This window comes from Papio anubis, chromosome 11, assembly GCF_008728515.1.
Source record: "Papio anubis isolate 15944 chromosome 11, Panubis1.0, whole genome shotgun sequence".
NCBI classification, from domain to species: domain Eukaryota; kingdom Metazoa; phylum Chordata; class Mammalia; order Primates; family Cercopithecidae; genus Papio; species Papio anubis.
Window position 1 is genome coordinate 98,410,598 of NC_044986.1, and position 21,842 is coordinate 98,432,439.

General features: G+C 39.2%; 1 protein-coding gene across 3 annotated transcripts in view; it reads left to right on the plus strand.

Moving 5' to 3' along the window:
* Positions 1-21,842, plus strand: part of ARMC4 (armadillo repeat containing 4) — a 192,921-nt gene that overhangs the window by 48,334 nt on the left and 122,745 nt on the right. For all 3 annotated transcript variants that reach the window (XM_021943137.2, XM_017962626.3, XM_017962627.3), the window contains 6 exons: positions 5,623-5,769; positions 6,163-6,372; positions 10,749-10,991; positions 11,453-11,563; positions 14,572-14,726; positions 16,170-16,412. In XM_021943137.2, coding sequence (XP_021798829.2) covers positions 5,623-5,769; positions 6,163-6,372; positions 10,749-10,991; positions 11,453-11,563; positions 14,572-14,726; positions 16,170-16,412 — 1,109 coding nt within the window. The remainder of the gene's footprint in view (positions 1-5,622; positions 5,770-6,162; positions 6,373-10,748; positions 10,992-11,452; positions 11,564-14,571; positions 14,727-16,169; positions 16,413-21,842) is intronic.

A 21,842-nucleotide genomic window follows, 5' to 3' on the forward strand; every position in this document is an offset into this window, starting at 1 on the left:
CAGGCACGTGGTATGACCATTCATCCATTTAATCTTTTACATAATTTAGTAATACTTAATAGCTTTTTTTCATGTGTATCTAAAACATTTCCTATGAGATGTAGTCATAGATATTTTTATTATTATTTTGCTAATCTCAACATGGGAACTTTTTTCAAGTTAAACATTTTGATTTGTTATCGTTAGTGTATAAATACCACTTTAAAGTGCTGCTCTTGTATCCAGTCACTTTATTGAACTATTTTTATTATCATAATTATTCAGCTCATTCTTCTGAATCTTTTTAGTAAGATAATTATATTTGCTATAAATTTTTCTGCATTGCAATGACTACAGCATTCCAGTAACTGTCAATTCCTGTAAATGTTCCATGGCAAATTAAAAAGAATGCATATGTGTCAGGCATGGTGGTGCATGCCTGTAGTACTAGCTACTTGGGAGGCTAAAGCAGGAGGATCTCCTGAACTTGGGAGATGGAGGTTGCAGTGAGCCAATATCACACCATTGCGCTCCAACCTGCATGACAGAGAAGACTCTGTCTGAAAATAAATAAATAAATACAATTAAAAGAATGTATGTAGCCTCCTTGCATTGTTCCTTACCCATTCCTGATAAAACATTCTTAGCAGCTTGTAATACAACAACCTGAGTCTAATTTATTTAAGGATATTTGTATATTTTTCTTCTGGAAACAGTATTTTCTCTTTCTCCTCGGGGTTCTGTTGAGTCTTAGGTTTTGGAGTGCTAAGTCATCAGTATAAAATAGACTTGCAAATAAACGGAAGAAAAGCAGTGTATTTTTCTGCTTTGACTCACATGGTTGTCTACCACTACTCACTGTGAGCACCCACCTTGTACCATTTCTGATTCCGGGAGAAAAAGAGTATCTCTAAGCCAACCTTCATGCTGGGCACTAGGTCCTCTGTGATCGTTAATGAGCAGTTACTGGCAGGGGTTCACTTTTCTTGCTCTGAGTGGCATGTTTGAGGGAAAAAATGCTGAGAATGTTCAAAGCCAGCTGCATGGCCATGTGATAATTGTGCCGCCTCTCCAAGTCTCACCGGCTGCTTCTTGATTGCAGATGGAGAAGCTGTGTGGGGTAGGGACAGAAGAAGAGGCCTCTGGTCCTGATCATTCTCTGCCTGCCTTCCTGTCTCACTGTGGTCATGTGGGACTCTGATAATAACTTCCAATGATGACCCTGCAAGCGTGTTGCCCAACAGAGTTGGAGTTTCATCTACACTTATAGCGTCCTTTCCTGAACCAAGTTGATAAAAATCTTTCAAAAGTTTCTTTATGATTCGGGATGAGTCACCCTCCCCTCCTACTCCAAGTTATCTTCTATTCTCTGGATCACTGCAGTAACCTGACTGCATCCATCCACGCTTGCCCCCTCCAACCAACAGCCTCTGCAGCCAGAGTGATCTTTTATAAATGGCATCATTGTAAATTACATTGGCCAATCTCGAAATAAAGATGAAAATTCTCAGCCCAGACTCTGGGCTCAGTAGCCCAGCTGGTTTTCAGCTCATCTTGCACCACGCTCCCACCCTGGGCTCTGGCCTTCTTCAGGTACTAAACATGCCATGCTCTACTCCCCCGGGTTTTTGCATATATGGTCTGCTCTGACTGGTGGACATTTCATCACATCCCCTCCTTCTCTGCCTGGGAAATCACCTATTTTCTGTCCAGATCCCAGCTCAGATGTTCTTTCCTGGTGGGTGATGCTCCAAGTTAGGTCAAAGTTCCCTGTGATGTGCGTCCACAGCTCCATGCCCCTGTCCCGTGTAGCAGTTCTCAGATTTATAGTTTCTGTTTATTTGGGTGAGCTTAAAAAAGTTAAAAAACTTTCTCCTCCACTATATTATAAGCTTCATGAAGGCAAGGGCAGTGTCTGTTTTTGTAAACTGGTGTGTCTCTAGTGCCGACCATCCAGCATGGCAAATAGGAAGCATGCAACACATTTGTTGCATGAAATAACAGAAAAGTGATTTGAGGCAGCTCACTTCCTGTTTTACTCTTGAATACATTGCTCATTTCAACTTAGCAAATGTTTATTTCTTCCTTATCAACGGTAAGGGAGGGGCATTGCTCTGTATACCAAACGGGGTAATACTTGCTTATTTCAAATATTTTATTTGAAGTAATAAAGCAAAATCATAGTTGAGGAAATTATCTTTAATTCGTCTTATCTTTCAAAAAGAAATTTTAAGAAAAGGGAAAGACAGCGACTTTCACTCAATCTCTGCACGTTTAAAACCTAATGGTAACAATGAACAAATGCCTCCTGGTCATCGGAAGGAATGTCAATTGCAAAAAAAAAAAACAAAACAAAACAAACAAACAAAAAAAAATCCAAAGGCCAACAGAGCCTGGAGATGTTTGAAAAGCAACAGGGCAGGAAGACAACTAGCAAAAGAATTGCATTAATTTAAGAAGTGGAAACACTTATTGGAAGCATTTTTCGAAGCCCTTCAGAAGCTAGTAAAATCATATTTTACTGTATTTTCTCCAGCTCTTAAAACCTCAGAAATGCAAATGCGTGATAAAATGTGAAAATAAGTATTGGTAAATAATTTGTTCTCAGGGGAGATTTAATTGAAAAAGGAGTGTATTTGCATGGCTTCTTCTCAGTTCAATATTTATGGCATCTGAACAAAGTGGAACAAACATTCAAAAATCCTTTGACATAGCTGGTATTTAAAGAATAGCAATTGGCTAACATTTGTGGCTCTGTATGTTGAATATTTTGGCTCCTGTCCTCTGGTATTCATTCTGAAAGATTTATAATCCTTTTGGGAGTGTGGTCAGTGACAAGAGTAGAACTAAATCCTGAAATGTGGAAAAACTAACTTTCCCTAATATAAAACTGTTCTAAAAAAATCCCTCAAGCCTATGAATATGTTTCCAGATTTTCAGAAAAAAAGCTGATGATTTACAGAATTTTTTTTCTATAAGGATCTAACTTCTTGATGATAACTGTAAATTGTCAGTCTTTTGCATTCCAAATTAGCCTAGAGATAATTCAGAAAGCTATAAACTCTTACCTTTGGGACATCTGCTGCAATTAAATGGCCTTTAAGAATTTATGTCATTGGTTATAGTAAAAGTAATGAAATAAAGCTCAAAAGATGGAGAAATTGTCTAGAAGAGAAAAATTAAGACAACTTGAAATAGGAAACAAAGATTGTGCTGAGTGAATAAGCCTGAAAATTGCTACCAAAGAAAACATTATAATGCAAGAATAGCAGTCAAGCAAGTCCTCAGCACGCGCGATTAAGAGTGTCAGGACAGGACGGTCGTCTTCACCGAGTGGACCTAGGGTGGGAGGAGGCTCTTGGCTTAACCAAGGCATGACACACTGTTCCATGTCTTCTTGCACTTTCTAGTCATGCTTAAGTCTGAAGCCTCTGCTTAAAGAACTCTCTTGCTGAAGTACTTGGTTTGGATTTCCAAACCCTTAATATAGGGACCCTGCTCTGCTCCTTCAGACACTCCTGGGGAGGTTTCTGGCTCCTTTTAACCATTTAAATTCAGAAAGAAAAAAAAGAGCTTTATTCAAATGAATTGTTTTTCTTATTTTCTTTGTTTTTTTTTTTTTTGTGCTGATTTAATTTCCTTTAATTAATTATGGTTAGCATGTAGATTCTCCTTTATTATCATTATTTTAAAAAATTTATTTTTAGAGACAGAGTCTCACTCTGTTGCCCAGGCTCGAGTGGTGTGATCATGGATCACTGCAGCCTCCAACTCCCAGGCTCAAGCGATCCTTCTACCACAGCCTTCTGAGTAGCTGAGATTACAGGTGCATGCCTCCACACTCAGACTAGCTGCTTCTTTATGGCTTATAAAATATCTGCTTTTTGTTTTTTTAAGAGGAAATGGAAGTACTGGCTTATGGGAGCCACGTGCACCCAAATATGGGAGTTTATGAACCTGACAGTTATAAAGAGAGGATTTTAAAATTTCATTATTTTAAAACCAACTGTATGAAAACTGGTGGTATTGGTGGTGGTAACTTTTCTCCTTGATGGGAAGCAGCAAAGACACTAAAAGCTGTAAGAACATGACTTATTTTACGTGTAAATAGTAAAATTAAGGCTCTTGTCATTCTGAACTTAATCGTGAATGTACAGGACAGCCTGGTGCATCCATTGGGAGCATTCATGTGGGGAATGGATATTGTCAGTGACATCTTCACGGGACAGTTGTTGAGGACATTTCTAGAGGCATGGAAGAAATTTTCTTAAAAGGAGTAAGAAGAAAGGCTGACATCTAAATTTTTCTATCTTCACTTGGGATCCTCTAGTAATCCCATTTCGGTTTCTTATTTTAAAAGCCTTGTGTTGAATTCACAAGAGGGTTTGCATATGTGTACAAGTGTGATATGAAGGAGGAGGCATGTGGGAAGCTTGTATGTAATTTCCATTTTCTGTGCTAACCCTATTATATATAAGACATGGTATGAAGAGATGAAGATAAATTGGCTAAGAGGTACAAAGTACAGTGAGATAGTACAACTAAGTTCAAGTTCCCTATTATAGTACAGTAAAGAAATTATAGTTAAGAATAACTTATTATTATGTATTTCAAAACAGCTAGAAGGGAGAAATTGTAAAGTTGCCATCATAAAAAAAAGATAGGTGTTTAAGGTGATAAATATCTCAATTATCCTGATTTGATCACTACACATTTTATACATGCATCAGAATATCACATGTACCCCCAAAATATGTACAACTATTAAATATAAATTTTAAAAGATTAAAAATTAACATTTTCTGTTGAATTCACAAGAAGATTTGCACATGCACAGGCTCGTACTATGGAGGAGGGAGTTTGGCAGCTGGCATGTAACTTCTATGATCTGTGCTAAGCCTATTATGTATTATCTATTTATATATAGAAATATATGTTTTTATGTTTGTTTTTTATATTTATATATTATGTGCAATATATTTAAAATTTAAAATTTCTATATAAACATAATGTACAATGTTTTATATATTTTAAAATGTATTTTAAAATTATACAATAGATAATGGGTAGTAATGAATAAATTTATAAAATACATTATGTTTACCTTATCTATTACATATATATGATCAGTTTGTGTACGTAATTATATATAAACAAGTAGATAATGGAAATATAATGCTTACTAAATGGAAATAAACATAGTTTAAAGTGTCTTCCCTTAAAACATTGGTACTATGTTTCAAGCAGGGATCAAAGGCTTGTCTATTACCAGCACCTTTTACAAAAATGAACAGCCTTCTTGGCTTTTGTGTGTGATGAGCTACTTCAGTGCTGATGCCAGAACTCTTATCAACCAGCTGATAAGAGTCAAGGCTGGCCCCATGACTCTCTTTAATAGGTGATACTGCCTGATGTTACAGCTGTTTAAAGGAGACAGCCCGCCTTTAAATATTGACTCTTAATTGGAACAATGTTTTATGATGCTGTGTACAGCTTTTGCAAGCTTCAGCTCTACCCGATTCATTTAACAAATTCTAGCCCACTCAGAGACATGTTTTCTAGTTCATGGATTCGTAACTACTTAGTGCATTTCTATGGGAACGCGGTGTTACTTAACCTTTCTCTGGCATTGCGTCTTTATAGGGAGGAAATCAGACAGCTACAGTGATTGCGTTGTGTTCAATGAGGGATTTCAACTTAGCTCAAGAAACCTGCCAGTTGGCCATCAGAGATGTTGGAGGCCTGGAAGTGCTGATAAATTTGCTTGAAACCGATGAAGTCAAATGTAAGGTGAGTGGCTCTGTCACCTTGGATGCGGAGTCTTGTTTCCACCTTCCTGCGGTTCTCTTCTTAGCTCTAGGTTTCTGCCATTCCTCGCTACCTGGTTCTTGTCTTTATCTGCTGTTACTGCTGATGACCTGCTAATTCTGTTCACTGCACTTTCTCTTTTCTCTGCTTTTCTTCTTTCTTTTGCTCTTCTCCATTCCTCTCTCATGCTTCCTGAATGAGGATTGTTTACTTAAATGAAAGATAATATGCCAGATGTGTGTAACCTCTGGGAATGGAAACTATTTCTTAAAAAACTTAACTGGGGAAGGATTTTAGGTAGACTTGGAATTTTTAAAAACATAGCATGGGTTACATATTCACCACTCATCTTTTTTTTTTTTTTTTCTCATGCAGATTGGTTCATTAAAAATACTGAAGGAAATCAGTGATAATCCTCAAATCAGACGTAATATTGTTGACCTTGGGGGCTTACCAGTTATGGTGAATATACTTGATTCTCCACACAAGAGTCTGAAATGTTTGGCAGCCGAAACTATTGCGAATGTCGCCAAGTTTAAAAGAGCACGGCGGGTGGTGAGGCAGCACGGGGGTATCACCAAACTGGTGAGTAGCCCTGACGTCATCATCACTGAGTGCCAGCCGCCACCGCACACAGCTCCTTGCTGTCCTTTCTGGCCACACTGAACATTCCGAACATTCCATAGCCACGAGAGTGTGTTCTAGGAGCCTTCTGTCTGTATCACTTGTCCTTAAGAATTATTTTTGCATATTTATATTAGTGAGTGTCCAAAACAAAAACATCTTCAAACTCATTTTTCAAATAAATAGGAAAGTTTTAAAGCAGATGTAACTCTTTGGTACAAGTCACCACCTACGGTACATTGGTAGGAATGCATCCATGTATAGATGCAGGGGAGCTAAGAGATAGTGAGACCTGCTGCTCGGTGGAAAGCTGAAAACTTTAAAATGTCAAAAACTTTACAACTTAAAAGCTGTTGATAACTATGATGCAATATTTTTTTTTTTCTTGACAGTCTCACTTCTGTGGCTCAGGCTGGAGGGCAGTGGTGCAATCTTGGCTCACTGCAACCTCAGCCTCCCAAGTTCAAGCAATTCTCTTGCCTCAGCCTCCCAAGTAGCTGGGATTACAGCCACCTGCCACCATGCCTGGCTAAGTTTTGTATTTTTAGTAGAGATAGATCACCTCAAGTGATCCACCTGCCTTGGCTTCTCAAAGTGCTGGGATTACAGGCATGAGCCACCATGCCTGGCCTACGATGCCACTTTTTAAAGATCTACCCACCAGTATAGAAAGTAAATCCACTAGAAATAAACACACAAAATTGCTCTCAGGAGAAGGCATGACTGATTTTTCTTCCTACTTTTCTGCATTTGCCAATTTGCCTTTTATGTGTAAGTCTTACTGGTGGCCCATGGCCTCTGATGTGACCTTACTGGCAGAACTGTCTTCCAAGGAGACAGTCAGAGCTGCAGGCTCTTGTTCAACTCATTGTTAGAAGACTGAGAGCTGAAAACAACCTGGGTGTTTAGCAGTATCTGCTCAGTAAAATGGTCTGCAGTGTGTCCATGAGAAACGTCTGTAGAGACAGCTATCACTATTGTGTGTTGAAAGTTTATTTATTTATTATTATTTTGAGATGGATGGAGTCTCACTCTATCGCCCAGGCTGGCATGCAGTGGCACGGTCTTGGCTCACTGCAACCTCCGCCTCTGGGGTTCAAGCAATTTTCCTCTCTCAGCCCCTGAGTAGCTGAGACTATAGGTGCATGCCACCAAGCCCGGCCAATTTTTTTATTTTTAGTAGAGACGGGGTTTCACTATATTGGTCAGGCTGGTCTTGAACTCCTGAGCTCAGGCAATCTGCCTGCCTTGGCCTCCCAAAGTGCTGGGATTACAGGCGTGAGCCATCGCACCCAGCCTGAAAGTATATTTAATAGCAAGGAATAAAATGTATAATATTTAATATTGTATAAAATCATGACAGGATTAAAAACTGTTGTTATCGATGATCCCAATTTTTAAAGATGTACCCACCCGTGTAGAAAAAAAACCCACTGGAAATAAACACAGAAACTGCTCTCAGGAGTTTTCTCTGAATCGATGACTGATTTTTCTGCCTGCTTTTCTACATTTGCCAATTTGTCTTCTTTGTCTAAGTCTTGCTTTTATAATCAGAAAAAATGATTTTCTCAATAGCTGGCATCAAAAGAAAAATACCAGAATCCTGCTTACCACCTTTGCCATCATTAGGAAAGATCTTTAAAAAGTCAACATGTTTTCACCTTCTTAGTAAGGATCAGTAGATCTTGTGTCTCACCCAGAGCTGTTATCTTACTGTATTGTTTCCACTTCCGCACTTTAAGTGACAGGCCTTATTCATCCTAGTGTCTTTCACAGCACTTAGCCCAGTACCTTACCCATATAAAGGGTTAATATATACCCGTTGGGCAAATATGAATTTTAATGTAAATAGGTACACTGAAAAATGTGTTCAGAAATTTTCCAAAAGACATTCTGTGTTTTCACTTGTCATCTGTAAAGCACTATACATGTATTTGTTTCAAAAATAAGATAGACTTATGGTTGGGTAGATGGATGAATAGATGGTGAAATAGGTAATAAAACGAATGTGGCAGAATATTAATTAGAGACTCCAGGTGGTGGATGTAGGGAGGTTTGTGTGCAATCATTGTACAGTTCTTTAAGCTTTTCTGTTCAAAAATTTTCATTAAAATGGTACAGAAAATTTAATTATTACTATGATTATCATTATTCTGCTTAAATAATGAAACAATTTGGTAGGTTGATGTGACTGTCTACTGACACTACTCCCATTAAATTATAAGAATGGATAATGTAATATAAAATATGTTTTATGCATCACATTCAGGAGCCTAGTACAGTAAGTCTTCATTCAATATCAGCAGGTTCTCAAAAATTGTGACTTTAAGCAAAACAAGATGTAACAAAACCAGTTTTCCTAATAGACTAACTGATATAAACAAGAACTAAGGTCCTATGGCATTTTTCTGGTCACAAAAATATCACCAGACTTCTAAATGAAGACCCCAAAACTTCCAACATTAAAAATTGAAGGCTGGGCGCGGTGGATCACGCCTGTAATCCCAGCATTTTGGGAGGCTGAGGCGGGTGGATCACGAGGTCAGGAGATCAAGACCATCCTGGCTAACACAGTGAAACCCTGTCTCTACTAAATATACAAAAAATTAGTCAGGCATTGTGGCGGGCGCCTGTAGTCCCAGCTACTTGGGAGGCTGAGGCAGGAGAATGGTGTGAACCCAGGAGGCGGAGCTTGCAGTGAGCTGAGATTGTGCCACTGCACTCCAGCCTGGGTGACAAAGCAAGACTCCATCTCCAAAAAAACAAAACAAAACAAAACAAAACATTGAAATGACTATGATCTATACATACATTTAAGAAAGATTCATCAAAACAAGTAAGACAATTATTTAACCACTTTTTGGTGAATCAGCCAGTCGTGCTGGTCATAGTGGCAGTGGGTTAAATCAAGGAATAAATTTTTGCAAGGCAAAGATTGTGAGGAGCACCTCCTAACCACCACGCAGTTCCAAAACAGTCACAAATGGTACGGGCTTTCTGAGCATTTCCGTACTACATCATTCATTGTTTTGCATCTGTGTTCAATCCCACGGTCTTAGAGTTTTTCCCACATTGCTATCCCATCTGCAGTCAGTACCTGGAAGCCTCCGTAGCCCCATTCCCATCTTTCTGGGGCCATAACTAATTAGACCAGGAGTTTCCACCTGACTCAAGCCCATCCCACTGGATCTCTCTCCCAGGAACTTGGAATTGGGATTGAGAGACTCTACCTAGCCTGGGCTGTTATTCCCTTATAAATTTGAGATTGATGGTTATGGGCAGTATCTGTGGAATTTGACCTTCAGGGAGAGAATAATGGAGTAGACATGCATAGATGATTGCTCCCAAGCCCCAGATAGAGACAGTGAGCCTACAAGGATGGCTGACAGCCAATCACAGCTCTAGGGAGGTCTAGCTTCCCTTCTTCCATGGGGCAACCTGACATACTGCTTAATCCTTATAGTAAATTGCCTTTCCCTTAAGCTCTTCAGTGACTTTAGTTATTGTAAAGAAAAAAACTGGATGCTAGCAGTTGTGCTATTTGGTTTGGTTGGTTTCAGTAGCATATGAGGTAGGCTGTGTCCTCCAAAGAGATCTCATGGTTTTTTTTTTTTGTTGTTGTTTGTTTGTTTGTTTGTTTTTTGGAGGCAGGATCTTGCTTTGTTGCCCAGGCTGGAGTGCAGTGTTGATATCGTAACTCACTGCAGACTTGAACTCCTAGACCCAAACAGTCCTCCCACCTCAGCCTTCTGAGTAGCTGGGACTACAGGCGTGCACCACCACATCCAGTGTTTTTTTTTGTTTTGTTTTGTTTTGTTTTGTAGAAACAGGATCTTGCTATGTTGTTCAGGCTGGTCTCTAATTCCTGGCCTCAAGTGATCCTCCCACCTCGGCCTCCTAAAGTGTTGGGATTACAGGCATCAGCCACTGTTCCTGGTCAGGTCTTGTGGCTTTAAGAGTGTATAGTCCATTCATTTCTCCTTAGAAAGTGCTGATGGTTTTAGGGAAGCTGGTTTTCTGAGATGTTTGGGCTGAGGATGTGGTTTACAAATATGATTAATGTAAATATTAGAGCCGTGTTAAGAAAATACTATCTTGGTGGGCTTACATTTCTTGTGGGAAGGAAATGTATAAGCTCCCAAATCTGGAGGAAGGTTTTTTTGTAGGGTTTTGTTTGTTTGCTTTCCCTGGCTGCTATGGACTATGAAAATTGATTTTTTAAAGCATTCTTGTTTTTGATGGAGGTGAGTTTGGTAAACAACCCTGTAGCTATTGAAGAATGACTTAAATGTTCTTTTTAAGATTTCCATGAACATTGGATTTATCTATTATTGTAGGTTGCTCTACTGGACTGTGCACATGATTCCACAAAACCTGCCCAATCGAGTCTGTATGAGGCCAGAAACATGGAAGTGGCTCGCTGTGGGGCACTGGCCCTGTGGAGCTGCAGTAAGAGTCATACGAATAAAGAAGCCATCCGCAAAGCTGGGGGCATTCCTCTGTTGGCTCGGCTGCTGAAGACTTCTCATGAAAACATGCTAATTCCGGTGGTGGGGACATTGCAAGAGTGTGCATCAGAGGTACTCACGCCAGTTCTGCTTCCCTTGCCTTCTCAACTTCACTTTCTTTAGTCCAAAAGTTGTTTTTAAGGTTATCTTGATGGCTCAAGGACATTTTTTTTAAGAAGTCAGCATTCTATGAGAAAGAGAAGATCTAACTGATAGGACATTAATTAAATCAGTATCTGTGAGATATATATATACACACACACACACATATGTATTTATATATCTCACATATATACTGACATTTATATATATATCACACATATATATGCTGACATATATATCTACACACTATATATACACACACACACATATATATTAATTCAGTTAATTCTCTTATTGATGTAGGGATATGTCAAGCTTAGACTTTGGTGATTATTTCCTAAGAAAGTTTGTTCAGCATGTTTATTACTAAATGTAAACAGATACTTATATTCATGCCTTAGACACATAAATACGTAGGTTTTTATTCCTAGGAAAACTACCGGGCTGCAATCAAAGCAGAAAGGATCATTGAAAACCTTGTCAAGAACCTAAATAGTGAGAACGAGGAGCTGCAGGAGCAGTGCGCCATGGCCATTTACCAGGTGCGATGAACTCTTCCAGTGGTTGTTGGCGTTCTTTCTCACATAGTTTAAGGTAGTTTTCTAACCATGTGGTTTCCTTCTGTGAGAATGGGACTCAGGAATCTGCACTTTATTTAGTTATTTTTTCTTTAAGTTTTAATTTTATTTTTTTAGAGATAGGGTCTTGCTCTATTGCCCAGGCTGGAGGGCAATGGCACAATTATAGCTCACTGTCACTTCAATCTCCTGGCTGAAGTGATCCTCCCATCTCTGCCTCCCAAGTAGCAGACACTAGAGCGTTTACCACCATGTCTCGCTAATGTTCTTTATTTTTATTTTTTCTGAGACAGTGATCTCTCTATGTTGCCCAGGCTGCTCTCAAACCCCTGGCTTCAAGTGATTCTCCCTCCTCAGCCTCCCAAAGTGCTGGGATTACAGGCATGAGCCACCGTGCCCAGTCTGCATTTTTAACAAGTACCCCATTGGATTTTCAAACACAGTTAGGTCTAAGAACCATTGTCCTGTGGTAATGACAGACAACTTGTATAAGTCAGAGAAACCTGCTTTGACATCTGTGACTATTTGTTTCTAGAAGACACATATGCGTCTTTGTCTCCTAAAATAATGTACTTAGTGGAAAATAGATAAATAAGTACATGGTGCTTCTATATTGCTTTTAATATGTCCTGTTTAAATAATCTTGGGGCATTTATCTCCTACCAAGACTAGCCAGAGGAATGGGTATGTGTGCGTGTGTGTTCCTGTTTTATCTTTTTACTGGTTTACTTATTGTAATGTACACTAACTTTTTGTGTATGGTACATTTCATAGTATACCAGAAAACAGATTAGAATGGTAAAGGGAGAAAAATGGCCTTGACAAAGTTGTGGATGGCTGGTTACTGTGCACGTCTGCTTCTACCTAATCACAGTAGATTTGCTAGAGGAATGCAATTAAGATGTGCATAGTCAGAGAGTATGCCAAAAAGATACAAGGAGCAAGATGCGGCCCTGTAATCCCTGTAATCCCTGTAATCCCTCAGCACTTTGGAGGATGAGATGGGCGGATCACTTGAGGTCAGGGGTTCAAGACCAGCCTGGCCAACATGGTGAAACCCTGTCTCTACTAAAAATACAAAAATTAGCTGGGTATGGTTGTGTGTGCCTGTAATCCCAGTTACTCAGGAAGCTGAAGCAGGAGAATCACTTGAACCCGGGAGGTGGAGGTTGCAGTGAGCCGAGATCGCACCACTGGACTCCAGCCTGAGATAAGACTCTGTCTCAAAAAAAAAAAAAAAAAAAAAAAAAAAGATACAGGGATTCATTTCAGTAGAGGATTGTATTAGGTTGTGAGGGTGGGATGCCATAACAAAATACCACAGACTGGGTGGCTTGAACAGCCGAAATTTATTTCCTCGCAGCCCTGGAGGCTAGAAGTCTCAGACCAAAGTTAGTTTCTTCTGAGGCCTCTCTCCTCAGCTTGTAGATGGCTGCCTTTTCCCTGTGTCCTCCTACTGTCTTTCCTTAGTGTATGCCAGTGTCATCGTCTCCCCTCGGACAGCAGTCCTATTGGAGCAGGGCCTACCCAAGTAATTTTGAAGAGGTCCTTTAGCCTTAACGACCTCTTTAAAAACTCTGTCTCCAAATACAGTCACATTCTGAGGTATTGGGAATTAAGACTTCAATATATGGGCCAGGCGTGGTGGCTCAAGCCTGTAGTCCCAGCATTTTGAGAGGCCGAGGTGTGCAGATTACCTGAGGTCAGGAGTTCGAGACCAGCCTGGCCAACATGGCGAAATCCCATCTCTACTAAAAATACAAAACCCATTGGCTGGGTATGGTGGTGTCATCCCAGCTACTCTGGAGGTGGAGGCACGACAATCGCTGGAACCCAGGAGGTAGGGGTTGCAGTTAGCTGAGATTGTGCCATTGTACTCCAGCCTGGGCAACAGAGAGCACCTTGATCTGAAAACCAAAAAACAAAAAACCTCTATATGTGACTTTTGAGGGGACACAATTTGGCCCATAACAATCATATATGACCCTGACTTGTATATATTTGTATATATGCCTCGTCGGAGTAACTATTGAGTTGAATAGAAATAGGGATTAATTTTTAGGAGGTGCCTCTAATCCAGAAATGAAAATCACATGTAGAGGATAAACATGGCAGGTGCCTGTATGGTGCATTGTGATGAGGATTTCTTCTAGTGGCCTCCATGGGTGACACATGACACATTGGCATCTCATGGCATCAAAAAACAACTGTGCACTTGGAGTAATAGCCAAGTCTCTGCTAATTGTATCATCTGTTGGCTCTAGAGCCCAGGAAGAATGATCAGTTGAGACCATCTGTGTGGAAAATATTTATTTCAAAGGGTGACAAACATGGATAAGCATATTTGAATAAAATGTCGGGCACTATTGATATCACCCACTGCTCTGGGCATAGAAACTTGATTGGAGAAATTCTTTGTCTCTAATCACCTGAACCCAGGAGGTGGAGGTTGCAGTGAGTTGAGATCATGCCACTGCGCTCCAGCTTGGGCAACAGAGCAAGACTCTGTCTCAAAAAAAAAAAAAAAGAAAATATATTTATCTCTAGATTTCAGGGGCCATTGAAGAGCTGACCAAATCCCTTTCACTCATCTGTTTTCTCTACGACATTTTCCCAAGACTCTGAGTTGCATCACTGTAGAAATCCTCCATTCCTTGCCAGTGGAGTTGTAGGTTTTTCACTGACCTTCACCTCAAGAGATGCCCAGGCCATCTCAAAACTGGCTTGGGAGAATTGCCGAGTACGTAGAAACTGCTGTCCATTCCCAGAGCCATGTAAGGGGAGAGATATACTGTCAGAAAGTTACCAGTAGAGAGACGAATTATATTTTATATTTTACTTGGAGGCATCTTTAGAAAATGATCTCTCTAGAAAGAAGTTTCATACCTACTAGAATGGCAGCCTTTTTAGCAATCATTGAAAGCTTGGTATTCCTTGATCACTGACAGCCTCTGATTTGACTTTTTGTGCAGTGCGCTGAAGATAAGGAAACCCGGGACCTCGTTAGGCTGCACGGAGGACTTAAGCCCTTGGCCAGTCTACTCAATAACACTGACAATAAAGAGCGGTTAGCCGCTGTCACGGGGGCAATATGGAAATGTTCCATCAGCAAAGAGAATGTGACCAAGTAAGAGAAGGCACTTAATATTCTGAAATGAAGATACGGCTTCTGAAACACCTTCTTGTCGTTTAATGCCGTTCTAGTAAGGAATTGATTCTAATGTTAGTCGTAGATGTATATTCTGGATGAAGTTAGCTGAATGAAGGGATTCTTGGAACAGAAAAGAAAAGAATAGAAATTGCCCACCACCTGGCAATGACTTTTTCTGTGCCTCAGTGGCACTAAGAGGCTTGCTGACATGATTTCTCTATTTTGCATATGGGCAGCCATTTGAATTAGAAATATCTTTGATATTTTCTGTGGGAATCTATCAAGGTGAGTGGGTGGATTTCCCATGGAATCTTTAGAGATGGAAGTGATTTTATTCTTTTTCCTTTTCTAAAGATAAACAAGATGAATCAGCTAAATGCCAACTAATCAGTTACTCTTTAAAGAGTGGTCATTTTCAAACATGATTTCATCGGATTTGATTTTAAAGTATAAACTTTACGACCATTTGATTTATTTTAATTTTCTAAACTATCTCTTCCTATTTTTGACAGTTTACATTCTCAGTAAGGGGTATTCTGAGACAGCTTCTCCTTGACTCCATCTGATTATTTCTTTTAACAAGAAATTCACATCCCGACCATTTAACACAAAATAAGTTGACTTAATAAATAAGGCCTAGTGAAGACATGGCTAGATTAAAAGTAACCTTGGCTAATGGAACTTTTATCTTAATTAAAAACTGCATCATGGTACTTAAATACTGCTGAAATTTATTAGAAAGGGAAAATGTTCTGTATAGAAACTAGTAATTTTCAAATATTTACCTTTATGTAGCATGCTTGCTTTTGATGTGTGTTTGTGTGTGTGTGTGTATGTGTGTGTATTTGTATATATATGCACACATACACATATACATATATATCAGAGTGAAATTTTATGACAAGAGAGATGCTGAAATGTATTAGTGGTTAATATGGAAGATACTTGAGAGTGACATTTTTTTTTATCCAAGTAGCACAAGCTACTACTCATTTCAAGAGACCTATTAAATCCAAATAGGTACAATAGAGCCATGTTTGATGCATTTGAAAACAAAAAATATATAACATATAATTTATTTTTATAAAACATTTAGAAGACTTCATTCAGGTAAAGTAGTCTCTGGAAGACAGGGGGAAGAAAACCCTAGTAGAGTAGAATCTTAGACCCTCAGGTTTAGAAGAAGCTGTGGTTTTCTTAGAGGCTGTACTGCATGGTGATTAAGGGCGCAGGTCTGGAGCAGATGGCTGGGTGTAGGTGTCAGCTCTACTATTTACCAAGCTTCAGATTAGCCATCCAGTAATGGGGATTAAATAATATTTGCATCACTGAGTTGTTGTAAGGATTGAATGAACATTTAGCAATTTTTAGCTAACCTTATACAAAAACCAATTCTCCTCTTTCTTATGATGAACTTAGGTTTCGGGAATACAAAGTCATTGAAACCTTGGTGAGGCTTTCAACAGATCAGCCTGAAGAAGTACTTGTGAATGTGGTTGGGGCCTTGGGAGAATGCTGCCAAGAACATGAAAACCGAGTCATTGTCCGGAAATGTGGTGGCATTCAACCACTTGTGAACCTCCTTGTTGGAACCAACCAAGCTCTTCTTGTGAATGTTACAAAAGCAGTTGGTGCTTGCGCAGTGGAACCTGAAAGTATGGCGTAAGTGGCCCTGGAGATGGTAATATTTTATAAAAGTGTCAGGGAAAACACTTGGGAGGTCACAGAAGTGTCATCACTTAGAATTGATGTACATAAATGATGAAAAAATAGTGTGTCATGTAAATAATCACAGGTTTACCAAATCATGAGTTACAGAGCCAAAATATTACCTTATATGAGATGGAGGGCTAAGTTGGGCATATTGGGAGGATTTACAATACATGGTAATCAATTTCCCATGTGGAAACCTTTATTCAATCAACAAAACTTTTCTCTGTCTCCTAAGGAAGGATTATACATCTGTCTAACTAGGCTCCTGGAGAGTGCCAGGTACATTCTCATAGTAGCTTTCTTGTTTCTCACCTATTTAGCAAATGTATTTTGAGCACCTAGCAAGAACTGTGAACTGATGAGGGGAAGAGACAAGGATTTTAAGTGATGGTATTTTTCCTTATTGTCTAATTAGGAAGAAAAGATAATTTAAGAACAATAGAACAAAAATATATCATATATATAGAGAGATAGATCCATATATAAAGATATATATTCATATATTAAAAGATATGTATATATTCATATATGTATAAAGACTTATATCTTTATATAATATAAAGATATATATCTTTACTCCAAAAAAGGAGGAACCCAGTTGACTTAAAGCTGTTTTATTAGGGCTCTCCAGAGAAACAGAACCAACAGGAAGTGTGGGGAGATAAGGATGTTAGTCCATTTTCATGCTGCTGATAAAGACATACCTGAAACTGGGTAATTATAAAGGAAAGAGGTTTAATTCACTCACAGTTCCACATGGCTGGGAGGCCTCATAATCATGGCGGAAGGCAAGGAGGAGCAAGTCACATCTTACATGGTGGCAGGGAAGAGAGAGGAGAGCTTGTGCAGGGAAACTCTGCTTTTTAAAGTGGTCAGATCTCATGAGACTTACTCACTATCACAAGAACAGCATGGGAAAGACCTGCCCCCATGATTCAATTAACTCCCACTGGGTCCCTCCCACAACACGTGGGGATTCAGGATGAGATTTGGGTGAGGACACAGCCAAACCATATCAGGGGGCTTCATCTAACCACATTATCTTATAAACAAATCCTAACACCTCCATAACTCCTTTTGAATTTGGTTATTGGAACCTTAGTCTCCAGTGTTTCAGACACTAAGGAATACAGGTTGCATATGTGATTACTTTAAGGGAAGAATACTGGCTGGACTTATAAAACCATTTTCTAATGTATTTATGTTTTTGAAACTTGCTTTGCTATTCATTAGAATCTTATAAACACTTGCCAGAAATGGCTGCATGTATTTCTTTTGATCTTTGGTTCCTCTTTATTTTTTGCCTACCCAAATCTAGTTGTCCACCAGCTACCTCTGACGTTCTTTAAACAAATTTCCTCCTCTCTGCTCTCAGTTGGGCTCTGTCATCTTTTACCTGAACTACTGAAATGGGTCCTATTTGGCATCACCTCTAGCCTCCCCCTCCCTTTTCAGTTTGTTCCTGAACAACATTGACATTTTCTTTTCTAAACTGCATATCTGATAATGTTTTCTTGGCCCACAAAACCCTGAGTGACTTCAATGCTGAAAACCATTTTAATGCTAAGGTGCTTAACTTGCGATTCAAAGCATTTTGTCTTGTGGCCCCATTTAACTTCTCTGCTTTCATCTTTTATTTGCAAATATCAGTTGTCTGGAGTTACATTCTTATTTGTTTTGTTTAGTTTTTTTTAAGAGACAGGTCTCAGGCATTCACCCGGGCTGAAATGCAGTGATGCGATCATAGCTTGCAGCAACTTCAAACTCATGGGCTCAAGCAATCCTCTCGTCTTAGCTTCCTTAGTAGCTGGGACTACATCACCATGCCCTCTAATTCTTTGAATTTTTTTGTGGAGATGGGGATCTTGCTATGTTGCCCAAGTTAGTCTTGAACCCCTGGTCTCAAGCAATCCTTCTGCCTCAGCCTCCCAAAGTACTGAGATTACAGGTGTGAGCCACCACACCCAGCTCCTTATTTATTCCTTTACATTAAACACATATTTATTGAGCATCTTTTGTGCTAGCCACTGGATTTATAATGGTAACCAAACAAAGCTCCTGCTGTCATGGGGCTTACATTCTATTATATGTGTGGAACATTGACTATACATTCAATCAATAAACAAATAAAATGACTTCCATTGTGTTAAAAGCTATGAAGACAAGAAAACAGTGTGATTGAAAGACAGTGACTAGGTGGGAGGTGGTTACTTTAGCTCAAGCAGTCAGGAAAGTAGACTCAGGGAGGATGATATTTAAACCAAGACCTAAAAACTGAGAAGGCAGCTTGCGTGAACATCTCAGACAGGAGTAGCCAACATGGAGGACCTGAGATGGAATTGGGCTTCACCTGAGACACTGCCTTAAAATTTTCAAGTATTTTTCATATAGAATTTATCATTGCCTCCCTTGTTAGTAATAATATTTTTGTATGACTTGATAGTCTGTGTCACAAATCATCTTTTAATCTTTCAGTGACTATTAACTTCTTAATAAATATACAGATGGTCCCAACTTATGATGGTTCAACTTAGAAATTTTTAATTTATGATGGTGCCAAAATGATACGCAGTCAGTAGGAACTATACTTCAAGTACCTCTACCACCATTCTTTTTTTCAATTTCAGTACAGTAATCAATAACTTACATGAGATTTCAACACTTTATTATAAGATAGGCTTTGTGTTAGATGATTTTGCCCCACTATAGGCTAATGACATGGTGGCTTGCATCTGTGATCCCAGTACTTTGGGAGGCAGAGGCAGAAGAATTGCTTGAGGCCAGGAGTTCAAAACTAGCCTAAGCAACATAACAAGACCCCTGTCTCTATAAAAAATGCAAAGAATTAGAGGGCGTGAGGGTGGAGGATTGCTTGAGCCCGTGAGTTTGAGGCTGCAGTAATGTTCTGAGCATATCTAAGGTGGGCTAGTCTAAGCTCTGATGTGCAGTAGGTTAGGCATATTAAATGCACTTTTGATTTATGATATTTTCAACTTATGATGGGTGTATTGGGACATAACCCCATTGTGAGGTGAGGAGAGTGTCTGCATTGAATTGTATTTATTGTAGATTAGAATTTACTCTTGCAAAGCCTCTACTTCTATTCTGTATCTCAGCTTTCATGATTTCTGTGTAAGTAATTACCAGGTTATCTAGTTGCCACCTTGAAATTCCTTCTAAATGTTATCATTGCATTACTTTTCGAAATGGGTCTTTAAATTCTCATTAATGTAACTACTTTAAGCAAGTATTAGATTTATTGACTTTTCAGTTGTATCCATTGAAGAAAAGGCCAGAGAAAATAGCTATCTTCTTTTCATATTCTGACTCTTAAAGAATCTATCAAGTTTTGAAACAATAAAATGGAAATGAAAAAAAAAGTCATTGATAAACAACAAGCCCGAAGGACTTGGTTGAGCTGGGGAGACAGACAAGTGAAGTGATAATTTTAAAATAGTAAAGTAGACGATGATAAGGCAGTAAACACTTATTAGTAATGCACAAAACTAGTTTGTGGAGTTTTATGAGCGGCTTGACTTCTAGTTAACGGCATGAAACCTACAAAAAGAGAGCAAAAGTAGAGAAAAAATTATATTCACACAAACAGGGGAATGGCCACAACTCCAAATTTTAAAATGTAAAACACATCTGCAAAATGCTATGAATTACTGACCCATCTGTAATATGCTGACTTTTAACACATGCCTCTTCAGATGTCAAGATTTCCTCCCAAATAAGTGTCATGGTCATTCGAAGCATAGTCGACCTTTTTTTTTTTTCTTTTTTTCTTTTTTAAGAGAGCAGGGATTAGGGGAATTGAATGTGTCTTGGAAGAGGTGAAGACTTTGCCACCAGAGACCCAGTTCTGCATTATGAGGCATCAGAAGTGGAGCCCTGGGAAAAGTCATATGGACATGTCATTTTGTTTTGTCTACAACAGCCTTCCAGCCCAGGGGGATTACTGGAGACATTTCGGAGTGAAAAGGGTATTAGAGACAATGATTGCCAGATTATAACACAAAAAGAAGCTGTAAACTTTTAGAGATTTGGAGTAAGCCAGATTGACTGTTTGAATGCTCAAAACTGAGTGACAATGTGTTCTCAGGGTGAAAGGGATTGCAGGTTGTTGTGTGATTGTATTTGAGGTGATTCCATCACAAAAGCAAACAGACAAATTCAAATAACTTCCTTACAGTCACACGGCTGTTAAAACAGTATATTGTTTCTTAATAAGAGAGTCAAAAAATTATATAAAGTTTTTGCTTGCGTCGCCTAGGCTGGAGTGCAGTGGTGCGATCTTGGCTCACTGCAAGCTCCGCCTCCCAGGTTCAGCCATTCTCCTGCCTCAGCCTCCCGAGTAGCTGGGACCACAGGCACCCACCACCACGCCCTGCTAACTTTTTGTATTTTTAGTAGAGATAGGGTTTCACCATGTTAGCCAGGATGGTCTCCATCTCTTGACCTCGTGATCCGCTGGCCTCGACCTCCCAAAATGCTGGGATTACAGGCATGAGCCACTGCGCCCAGCCTATTTTTTGTTTTTCAGAGACAAGGTCTCACTCTATCACCCAGGCTGGAGTGCAGTGGTGCCATCATTGTTCACTGCAGCCTCAAACCGTTGGGCTCAAGCAATCCTCCTCCCTCAGTCTCCCAAGTAGCTAGGACTACAGGTGTGCTAATTTTTTTCAAATTTTTTTTTTTGTAAAGACAGGCTCTTAAGCTCCTGTCCTCAAGCAGTCCTCCCACCTCAAACTTCCAAAGTGCTTAGGATTACAGGTGTGAGCCACCAGGCCTGGTCAAAATCATAGATAGTTTTGCAAAAGATTTTATAAGGCAACCTAAGTAGTTTTAAAAGCAAGTAGTTAGAGCTGAGAAAAGAAATAGGATAATCATTGAACAAAAAGCCTGGATAGGAGTAAAAGAAATATAATAAACACAACTAAAAACACAGTCAGAAATGTGATGTGTAGGAAATAAAAAATAAAAATATATAAAAAGTTAATAGAAAAATGGATAAATATGAAACCCAAGGACATCCAACGTAAACGTATTGGTATTCCTCAAGAAGAGGTTGGAACCAATGGAATATGACCTTAAGTAAGGATATAACAGAAGAAAACTTTGCTGTGAGTCTTTATGTCAAAAAGACCCCAAGAGATCTTAGTAATATTGACACAAAATGACCAACAGCAACACATATCCTGATAAAATTACTTGCATTTCAGAAGGGAAAAAATAAATACATCCAGGCAAAAGAAGCAAACCATTGGCTTTAAACTCTGTATCTCCTTTTAATGTCACAAGCCATTGATTAAAACATCCTGAGAGAGAAAAACTATTGCCCGAAAATTTCATTTTAGCCGAGTTATCCTTCAAATG